General features: G+C 37.5%; 1 protein-coding gene across 1 annotated transcript in view; it reads right to left on the bottom strand.

Moving 5' to 3' along the window:
• Positions 1-11,584, bottom strand: part of LOC109110517 (solute carrier organic anion transporter family member 3A1-like) — a 53,212-nt gene extending 41,628 nt beyond the window's left edge. Inside the window, exon 1 of the mRNA XM_042743972.1 lies at positions 11,046-11,584. Coding sequence (XP_042599906.1) covers positions 11,046-11,189 — 144 coding nt within the window. The 5' untranslated portion in view covers positions 11,190-11,584. The remainder of the gene's footprint in view (positions 1-11,045) is intronic.
• Between the last annotated feature and the right edge of the window lie 498 nt (positions 11,585-12,082).

Below are 12,082 nucleotides of genomic sequence, written 5' to 3'. Positions count from 1 at the left end.
TTGAAGGTTTCTTGTGTTTCAGTTAGTAATATCACTCCATTACTGTTAAACTGTTGGTATATGACTTAGATAAACTGCAAGAAACATAGTACTGTTCATGCATATATGGCATCAGAATTTTAATATCAAAGCTACTTGGTCAAGATCCATAATCATTCTTCACATTTTGAATATTGGACTATCAAGAATGTTAGAGAAGACTTAACTATACAAGGTCTGTGTTAATGTATGTGGGTCTAAATTTGTGAATTCATCAAAATTTATGAAAAAATAATAGACTATATCTTACCAAAAACATTTCCATTGTGACAGTACAGAACTCTTTTGAGATCTGGCCTAAAATCTAGTATAAAAAGAATTTGCATGTTTCAATCCCAAGTTATCCCAACATTAGCAACATTGATTTTAAGAGCTCATAATGTCAAGTGACAATCATGGAAACAGGATTTAAGCTTTAACACAGATTAATAACTAAACAGTGTGTGTGTGTGTGTGTGTGTGTGTGACAGCAAAAGTAGTAATGTTGTGAAATATTTTTACTATTACTATCAAGTTTAAAAACATTATGATTTTTAAATGTTTTAAATTAAGTCTCTTATACTTAGCAAGGCTGCATTTCTTTGATTAAAAATAAAGTATAATATTGTGAAATATAATTTAAATTTGAAATAAATATTTTATTTTTTAATATTTTCAGAAGTACTCATTACCCATTTCTCCCCCCCCCTATGAGCACCCATTACACACACCTCCCTCCCCTTTCCAACACCCAAAACAATCACCCTTTTCCCGTTAATTATGCCACGTTAAGCCCCATATTTAAAGTGTTGTCTGTTCCCTGATTCCCTTGTCCAGTGTTAACGTCTTTACCAAGTGCTACGTGTGTTCCTGTCTGCCCTGTGTTACCCTGTGTTTGGATGATTAAAGACTGTTATTTATGAAACTCCTTTGTCTTCATTCTCCTTCGCTCCCGCACAGTAGTCCCCATGACAAATATATTTTAAAATGTAATTTATTCCTGTGATGCAAAGCTGAATGCCACATGATCCTTCAAAAATTATTCTACATGCTGATTTGCTGCTCAATTATTATTGGTGCTTGGTTATTAATAATGGTTCTTATTATCAATGTAAAAAAGTTCAGAATCAAATCTTCAGAACTATAGCATTTATTTGAAATAGAATCTTTCATAACATTCTAAATATTTTTGGTGTCACTTTCGATCAATTTAATGCATATTAGCTGAATAAAATCTTTAATTTCTATTATCTATTGTACATAGATAAGATTCCTGAAGTTGCAAAAGACTAAAGTCTCAAAAACAAAGAGATATTCTTTATCATAGTTATGATTCTGCCACCCCCTCCTAAAACGGCTCATTCAAACACGCCCCCACATGTCTACGTCATGATGTGGAAATATTTGCGTAATGCCGCCCAAATGTTCACGCAAAGAAAGAAGGCGTGGTTTCAGTAACCGCAGTAGTGTTTTAAAGGGATACTCAACCCCAAAATGAAAATTTTGTCATTAATCACTTACCCCCATGTTGTTCCAAACCCGTAAAAGCTCAGTTCGTCTTTGGAACACAATTTAAGATATTTTGGATGAAAACCTGGAGGCTTGAGTCTGTCCCATAGACTGCCCTTTAAAATTACTTACAACAAAACAGCAACGCATTTTATGGATGACCGTTTCGTGAACCTAGGAGAGAAGGTAATTCTAAATTTGCTATGACAATCTGGTGCTTCTGAATCAGCTACTGTAAGTATGTTTTGTTATTAGTTTAAGTATTTGCTATTGACTGTTCAAATGCAGAGTTTTGCGCATTGTGTGTGTGTATGAGAGAGAGAGAGAGACAGGTTCACATCACAGAGTCAGCTGTCTTAACCCTCTGTGGCTTGTGTACTGCAAACACATACAAGCTTCATCACTGTGTCTGTCACGCAACTCTGTTCCCCTTTTGGGCTTGAACTGATGGTGAAACTAAGGACATATTAACTGTCTTTACATTTATTTTGAAAGATGAAGTACACGATCATGGAAAGGGGTGTTACATTTCCGACGAGTGCTTGCGGTGTTCAGCCAATCACAATGCACTGGGTCAGCTAGCCAATCAGAGCAGACTGTGTTTGTCGGAAGGAGGGACTTTGTAGAAAAAGACGCATTTGAGAGAGGCGGGGCATAGAGGACCTACAATAATGTACAGTATTTGAAAAATAATGTGTTTTTTGAACATTAAAGCATGTCAACATTCTGTTACACCAAATACACAAAATAATGATATTTAAAAAAGCATCATATGACCCCTTTAATTTCCATTATCTAAATGTTCTTAAGAATTAAAAGTTTGTTGTCATTTGAAAGTGTCTAGGACTTCCTGCATAATTATGCTGTTATATTATGATTATATATTCAGTGGCATAGAATGACAATAATATCGCTTATCGCAATTATTTCTGGGAAAAAAATACTTTTTAGTTTTATTCAAACAAATTTTTCCTCTTGATTGACTATGTGTGTCTGTTTGTGTACTATTCACACTGGCTCTTGCTCAATTGCCAAGCCCAAAGATATGTGCCAGCTTACTACTTCTGGAAGCATGACGAAAGGACTGGGACAGGCCACATCCCCCATCTGCCTCCACTTTCTGCCTGCCTCAGAGTCTCTGCCAACCTGCTGAAACCTGTTGACTGAATAGCTGGATCTCTCTGCATACATCAGTGCCAGTGGCACAGTGATAGGGCACATAGACTGCCACCATAATGCCAAGACACATTCAACATGCCGGCAGTGTCAGCTAATGCTAAATCTCTGTCGATAGTCACACCCATCGCCTTCTAATCCCTCAGCATGAAACCATATTATTAGGAAGACTATGAATTATTGAACAATGAGACAAAAAATGTCTATCATGTTATTGTTGAAACAAGTTGAGCTTACATAATAGATGATGACAAATTCCTGAGTGCAGAACAACCAGTCTGTATCATTCAAGCGTGAAATGGTTTCTAGAACATGTGCGCTAGCAGGCATCCTCTAGCAATCTGTGTTTGATTTCCAACATGAGAGAGACTTAGCATTGCTTTATCAGTATGATAGGAAACAGAACAACCATAGTACTTGCATTTTCAATGGTTTCTGTAAAAAGAGGGTGGACCGATAGAAAACAGTGATTTACTGTTTTCACAAATTAATTCCTCTGGGTGTGGCGCAAAGCTCTTTTATTGATTTGTTTAAAAAATATTTATTGTTTAAAAGAATATAGAACATTAATACATGAAAGATGAATATTCAATACAATAATTTCAAAGGATAAAATATATAAATTACAGTGAAATATCTGGCCGTTTCAACTGCTACCAGCGTCCATCACAACATTTCAAAAGACAATGTGATGGGAAGATAAATGAAAGCTGTCATTTACGGTATCAGCCCATTGTTTGCTGACAGTCAGAGATTGATTTTGAATCCTGCTCCAACCACAAAAACACCTGTAAAGAAATGACTTGCACTTTTGAATAATATCTTTAAAATCATATGCACTCATTTTTGGAAGCATAAAAATGTGCATATTTAAATTTGCAGTGAAACTCGAGTAGCAACAGATTTTTTCTTCTGTATTGTGATGTATATCTGAGTGTAACAGATTATTGAAAAAGAAAAATGTAGAATAGGGACTTGGATTTATGCATCAGTTATTGATAGATTTTGAGATGTGGCCGTTGCTCTTTAAAAGTGGATACAGATGTATAGAGAGCCTCAGGGATGAATTATTATTGTAGGCCAACACCTGGAAACAAACTAGCATTTAATTTTAGCACTTTGAGTTCTATCGTCCTGGAGTCAATAGGTTTTTTGAATGTGTTTTTGGTTAAATGCTTGAAATGAGGTCAGTGGTAGACAGAAACTCAAGATATATTTAAGTTTTATTCCACAACTTAAAAAGTTTAGGGCTGGGGATAAACATAGTAACTGACACAATGTAAAGAAATAAGTATGATGTGTCAAACACGCCACTCATTCAGTCTGTGGTTAACACATGCTCAGTATATATAAATGTTTTATTCTATGACATATATTGCATAAGTAATACTGCCTTGTTATATTTTTACACACAAACATGTACACACATTTACATATCTCCCACACCAGAAAAGTTTCTTTGAGCGGGGAAGGGCATGGCCTCAAAATTAAGGGTGAAGGACACAACATGTTGCCAGTAGGGGTCACTCATAATTCATTACATAAGTAATAAACAGTTAATTTTGCTGAAATACATAATACATTGCTATGGGTGTTGCACTGTGATACACAGAACCATTAGGTGAAGCGGTCAAAGCCATGCTTTATCGTAAATATACTGAAGCTGTTGACCAATCAGAATCTAGGACTGGAACTAACCGTTTTATAAATAGGAACATTAAATATCGCACCAAAAAGGTAATCTCATGTACTTTCTATAGTCCACTTTTTACAGCCTCGTTGTGTTTATTATCATGCTCTTGCAAACTATTTGAATTGACATTGAAGTCACGTGACTGTGGTGTAGTTTGTTTATGGCCTACAGTACATTTAGCTTTTTACTTAGGCTTCAACATTCATAGAAGTTGTGTTTATTTGTAAAGATTATCATGATGAACAAAGTGTGCAAGTATCATAAACTTTTGTTGATCACAGAGCTTATGTTCTACAATAGTGCAAAAGCCAGTGGAAAAATCCTTTTTTTAAATGTATTTATTTATTTGATTTGATTTGATTTTTTTTTTTTTTTTTGTAGAAGGAACCGGAGCGATGCTAACTTGCTGGTTTGCCTACAGCACCTTGTCACTAGCAAGAAATCTGTCACTGTAACGTCTGGTAAAAGTAAAAATGAAATGCATGCATGGATGAATCATCCACTGCAGTTTAGAAAATGGAAAGCGTGAATTTCAATATGATGCGATTTCAAGTTTTCCTTTCTCTTTGGAGTGTAACAAGCTGACTGTGCATAGATAAGATCCCTAAAGTTGCAAAAAAGAAAGACTCAAAACCAAAGAAATATTCTTTATCAAAGTTAGGACTTCGCCACTTTCCCCTAAAAACGGCTCATTCAAACACACCCCCACATGTCTACATCACGAATGCCGCCCAAATGTTCATGCAAAGAAAGAAGGCATGGTTTCAGTAACCGCAGTTAGTGTTGAAATGTGGAGTTTTGCACGTCCTGCGTGCAACAGAGACAGCAGACTTAACCGACAGAGACATATGTACTGCAAACACAATACGAGCTTCAGAGAGAGAGTGAGAGACAGGGTCACATCCCAGTGTCAGCTGTCTTAACCGTCCGTGGCTTGTGTACTGCAAACACAATACGAGCTTCATCACTGTGTCTGTCACGTGACTCTGTTCCCCTTTCGGGCTTGAACTGATGGTGAAACTAAGGACATATTAACTGTCTTTACATTTATTTTGAAAGATGAAGCTCACGATTATGGAAAGGGGCGTTACATTTCCGTCGAGTGCTTGCGGTGTTCAGCCAATCACAATGCACTGGGTCCGCTAGCCAATCAGAGCAGACTGTGCTTGTCAGAGGGAGGGACTTTGTAGAAAACAATTCGTTTGAGAGAGGCGGGGCATAGAGGACCTACAATAATGTACAGTATTTGAAAAATAATGTGTTTTTTGAACATTAAAGCATGTCCACATATTCTGTTACACCAAATACACAAAATAATGATCTTTAAAATAGCATCATATGACCCCTTTAAATGGTTATTTTGTTCCTAACAGAAGGATATTAACTATGGAAAGACTACAGTGCATCGTTTTACATCACACTTAAACTGACCTTTTGAGACTGCTGCATCTGAAGCTCTGCTTAATATCACTTATTGGCTTTTATCTTATTGAAACAGCTAATATCCCAGGAGCAATATGGTGGTTATAAATACACAGTATACAGCCATCTACATGTTTCTGTCTACTGCATTAAGTACAAGCAAACTGAGTAGGCACAAAGTAAAGAGTTGAGGTTAGATGAACCAGATATATTTGTGTGGATATGTCACGTGACACGTCTGCCAAAGGTCATTTGCAAACACTGCCCCAGCATTTTTGCATCATAATCAGAGTCCTTAAATATATGCATATTGAAAGCTATACAAAGATGGGAGCAAGTTGTGAGTGCTTTTAAGGAGATTAAAAAAAGACACTGTCTCTCTTAGCACATGGGGGAAGTCCAGACTGCACAGAGTCAAGCTCAGGGCTGAGGCTAAACATAGGAAACTGACACAATGCTTAGGAATGAGTATGATGTCGGAAACAAGCCACTGAGTCAGTCTGTGAAGGAGGGTGGAGACTCCATCTCAAAATGGACAATTACAGTTGCTTCTGAGATAATCCAATTGAATCATTCGGAAATTACATGGAAAATTAAATTAAATGTTACTACACGACCTGCGTGCTGATAAACTCTATTCTATTTTTAACCTTGAACAAATAAAGGTGGATTTAAACGAAACATTATCATGTGAGAATATTGATATTGTGTTCTATGTATAAATAAATAACCCAATGAGTCAATGACCAGACATTAAACAAGCACTCTGGGTAAACAAACTTCTACCATTTCACACAAATGTTTGCCTCAGTAAGACAATATTTGGAATTATTTTGAAGCAATTTGATGGCTGGTTTGTCTATGGAAAAACCCCAGGGAGGATAAGTTTAGTTTAACGCTGTATCTATCTGTCAAAATAAATCTGGACAATCTCTGAATCTTCCAGTCCCACAAACTTTTTTTAATGGCGAAGTTGTGTTGATTTTGTTTCCAAACATCAGAATTTCCATAAGCTGGGAACAAATCCAGTTCACAACAAGTGTACCCCTTTGAGACTGTTCCCATGATGTATTGCGGCTTTCTGGAACAGAGCGAATGATTGTTTCCTTTCCAAATATGGTCTGAGCGCTCACAGACATCAGAGACGTCCCAAGGGTATGGAGGACATGGCTGGACAAATCTCTTCCTTATCAAAGATGCTATAGTGCAGTGTCCAACTCACTGACAGCAAGCAATGTGAGAATTTTCTTTTAGATATTGGACAATACAAACAAAGCAGAGGCAACTGCAAAGCAGCACTGTTCTGTCAAAATAGAATAAGCAAACAAATCTTGCATATTTGCCAAAATATAGAAGAGATTCTAGCTCCCAGGCATCTCTCAGATATCTAAAACAGATTTTTGTTATCCTGGATTCTGTTATCTGCATCCAGTTTATGGATATATATAAGTATGCTTTTTAATAAAATCATTATTTTTTATGTAAGATTTTTACAAAGCCAATTGCCAACTGCTGTGTTGTATTGTGAACAGTCTACATTCAAAATAAGAGGAACGTTTTTGTACAGTCTCGCATGTTTGCCAAAATAAGGACAAGATAAAGACTTTGACCTGCATGGCCCCACTTTATATTAAGTGTCCCTAATACCTGTGTACTTACATTGTAACTAGATGTGTACATAGTATGTAACCACAGTGTACTGTAAGTACACATTGGTCCATAGTATCTACAGCACTAATGTTTGTGTAACTACACATATGTAACAACCCACAGAATAGGATTGTGTAAGTACAAATGTGTAACAGGACACTGGTAACAACACTTTTTGGTAATGCAAGTACAAATGTGTAACAGGACAAACAGCACTTTTTGGTAAAGAAAGTGTTACACTTTATATTAGATTTATCATGTAATTACTCTGATGTTACACAGCATCTTAGAGTACTTTAGGCTTTACATATAAATTGTGGTTGGTGTCCAGAATGCTACACTTTATATTAAGTGGACAGTTCCTTAGGAGTTACCATGTGGTCCATCTCCAACTCGAGATCCAACTCCTCCCACTTTATATATCCCTAAACCTACCCATCTCCACCCCCTGGATCCCATTTCCACCCCTAAATGTACCCATCCAGCCCGATCTCACGGCAATTCGTACATATTTTACGAGGTGGCTAATTCGTACGAATTCCTACGACCACACTCGTACAAATTCATACGATTTTTGCCAAATCGTACGTATTGTTACGAGTTGCACATTCGTATGAATTTGTACCCCTACACCAAACCCCGCCCCTAAACCTACCCGTCACTGGGGTCTAGGCAAATCGTACGAGTGAGGTCGTACAAATTCGTACGAATTAGCCCCTCGTAAAATACGTACCGTGAGATAGCGTTGACCCCCTAAACCCCTGGATCCCATTTCCACCCCTAAACCTACCCATCTCCACCCCCTAACCCTAACCCATTTCAACCCCTAAACCTACCCATCTCCATCCCCTGGATCAAATGGTTCCAATTACTCTTATACATATTGTAGTTACAAAACCTAGTTATATAATTCCTGTTACATGAGTACTTAGTGAAGTGGAAAAAAGTGTTGTTACCAATGTCCTGTTACAAATTTGTACTTACACAAACCATCCTGAGGGTCGTTACATGTGTGTAGTTACAGAAATATTACATCTGTAGATACTATGTACAGTACTAATGTGTACTTACACTGTGGTTACATACTATGTACACATTTAGTTACTATGTAAGTCCACAAGTATTAGGGACACAATATAAAGTGGGACCGGGGTGCCCAACCCTACTCCTGGCGATTGACTGTCCTGCAAAATTTAGCTCCAATCCTAATCAAACACACCTGAAGCAACTAATTAAGGTCTTCGGGATCACTTAAAAATTAAAGGCAGGTGTGTTTGATTAGGGTTAGAGTTAAACTTTGTAGGACAGTCGTTCGCCAGGAGCAGGGTTGGTCACCCCTGATCTACATCATGAGGAGCGTTTTTTTTTTTTGACACTAAAGACTTTGAATGTTAAAGAGATATCTTAAAAAATATATCTCAGCTATCTAAAATATATTGCTCTTGACCTGGATTCTGCATCCTTATTTTTCTTTTAGTTTATAACTGAAGCGGGTCTCTCTTATAAGTGAACTAGTGCGAGAAATGTAAAACCAGGAGTGGATTTCAAGCAGACTGATCACTTCCCAACCAGCTTACCTTTGTAAAGTGCATTGGTGTTGAAGAAATATCCAAACTAACAGTTGTCTTAAGTTTTCTACATGAATTAGCCTACTTTCCATAGAGCTGTTGAATAAAACCAATATCACACCCACAATCAGAATATCAGCAGATTTGTAATCGCCCGCTGCAGAATTACAGCAGTGCTAATATAAAGTCCACTTCCAACAGTACTTCTGTTTGTGTGATGTTGTTTAATGGTGTTTTATTGATGTAGATTTAAAGGATTAGTTCACTTTCAAATTAAAATGCAAAAATAAAAAATTTACTCACCCCCTTGTCATCCAATATGTTTACGTCTTTCTTTCTTCAGTCGAAAAGAATCGACCCCACACGAAGGCTCTACACGATACCATACGAGGAATAAGGGTCTTATCTAGCGAAACGATCGTTCATTTTCCAAAAAAAATAAAATAAAAAGTATATGCTTTATAAACAGAAAAGCTCACCTTGCACTGCTCTGCGATACGTGTCCATAACTTCACGTAATTCGTTGACAAGGCCACGATTGATGTAGGCGGAAGTAACAACTCAGTGTTTACAAATGTGGACGAGGACAGTACAAAAGTTGTTGTGTGTTCAATGACACATATTCAGATTTTTCGACTCAAGCCCTGTTCACACCAAGAATGATAACTATAAAGATAACGATATTAGCGTCCACACCAGCCAACGATATCATCTGTTTATTCGAAGCACACACGCGTCTGCTGCTTTAAACTCTCGAGGTTGTCACAGCAGGATTAATTCTGATTGGCTGTCAGAGGTTTTATCGTTTATCAGCTGGAAAAATATAATTCTGAAAGTGATTCCAATGATATTGTTTCTCTGTGCCTTTATCGTTAGAGCTGTGGTGTGAACTGCTATTCTTTAATATTGAGAACGATTTTTAGAGCTATATCTTTATTGTTATTTTTATAGTTATTGTGCTTGGTGTGAACTGGCCTTTAGTCTTTGCACGTTCACAGGGGCGTCGGACTGGAGGTAAAACCAGTACTGATTACCAGGGCCCCAAAGGAAGAGAGGGCCCTTGAAAAGTCTGGAATATATTTTATTTTACCTGGATATTTTAGGGGTGGGGGGGCATGGGGGCCCATCAGGACTGCCTATGCATAGGGCCCGGGATCTTGTGCAACGCCCCTGCACGTTCGACTTGTAAACACTGAGTTGGTACTTCTGCCTACGTCACGCGTGACCTCTTCAACATGATAACGTATTATGTGAAGTTGTGTAAGCGCATTGCAGAGCAGTGCAAGGCGAGCATTTCTGTTTATAAAGCATATACTTTTTTTTTTTTTTTAGAAAATGACCGATCGTTTCGCTAGATAAAACCCTTATTCCTCATCTGTTATCGTGTAGAGCCCTTTGAAGCTGCAATGAAACTGTAATTTTGACCTTCAACCGTTTGGTAGCTATTGAAGTCCACTATAAGGAGAATAAACCTGGAATGGTTTTTCATCAAAAACCTTAATTTCTTTTCGAATGAAGAAAGAAAGATGTAAACATCTTGGATGACATGGGGTTAGTAAATTATCAGGAAATTTTAATTTGAAAGTGAACTAATCCTTTAAAATGACTCATGTAAGGTTATCTGTAATGGACATGTACTGGCCCACAGTTTACCATGCAACTTATTTCTCATAGCCTGACAGCTATAATCTCTGTTTATGTCTGCTGAGGCAGCTGCTGTATTGCATGAACACTCAGTGATGTTCCCTTCTTTTCGGCTGTTTTCTTTTTCTTTGAACTTAGGGCATGGCATGTTATAGAATGAATGACTGAAGATCATTATAAGACTGTCACTTACATCCGTGTTTCTTGTCATGAAGGTTGCACTCGAGTACTGGACGGTTAAGGTTAAAGAAACGGATTAGCGTAAACCAAATAAGTTCAGCAAGTACAGTAAGAACAGACAGTCATTCCCAGAGCCTAAAGTGTAAAACTAATCCAAAACAAAAGGAAAGCATTGCTTTACTTACCAAGTATGCGCCCACTGTGCCCTGTGCCAACATCAGAGCACATTCCGCCACTAAAAATATCTTAATATTTGAGAAACATGAGGGCTTTTTCTTCATATCATCCCTCTGAGGGTCCTCGGAGCTCCTCTGCTTTTTCACCTGCATCCTGAGCAATCCAACAGCCTAGAAACGCAGCGAGAAACTATTGTAAACGGAGAATAAACGCTAAATCAAGCGTGTCTTTATCTGTAGCACTGACTGTTGTTTACAGTCAGACTCTGTGCCGTGTGACAGGTTGTAGACTTTTCATTGAAACTCCGCCGATGAATGAAGCCGAACTAAATTCTCCTCCTGTGCACTCTATCGCGAAAACGGAGAATAAAACGTCACTGGGTTTTACCCCAAACATCTTTCTTTCCCTCTGAGACTGTCCGAGCTCCCGTCGTGTAAGTGTTTGCTCGTACTCCGTCACCATCGCTCTGGTCCGCAGGCTTGATTCTCCGCCTCAGTCATTATGAGTGATAGGCTGTGTGAGCGTTTCTTGTACAGTATACGACACATACCTCGGTAGAGGCGCTGTGCGGCAGGCATCATACGCTGAATGCTTTACTGACTACTGTATTCATAATACAGGCACATTAATGGCAGGTAAATTGCATGTTTAAAATAATTTCTGTCAGTAGTTTTCTGGGTGTATTCGGTGCGTTTCACGCAACACAACACTGGCTTTGACGCCACCTTCAAACGTTAGGAATAAGATTTAATGTTTTTTAAATAAATAACTTGCTCTTAAAGTCTGCATATATTTGATCAAAAAAAAATACAACAAAAAAAAAAAAATATAAATAAATATAAATACAATTAAAAATAAAAATAACTAAATAGAAAAATATTTTAAAATGTAGCCTAATCTATTCTTATGAAGGCAAAACTGAATTTTCAGCAGCCATTACTCGAATGTTCAGTGATCTTCACATATCCTTTAGAATTATATATGCTAATTTGGTGCTCAAGAAACATTTCTTATTATTATCAATGAAGAAAACGCTTTGCTACAT

This window comes from Cyprinus carpio, chromosome B18 (assembly GCF_018340385.1).
Source record: "Cyprinus carpio isolate SPL01 chromosome B18, ASM1834038v1, whole genome shotgun sequence".
Classification (NCBI taxonomy): Eukaryota; Metazoa; Chordata; class Actinopteri; order Cypriniformes; family Cyprinidae; genus Cyprinus; species Cyprinus carpio.
This window is presented reverse-complemented; position numbering and strand designations above follow the sequence as displayed.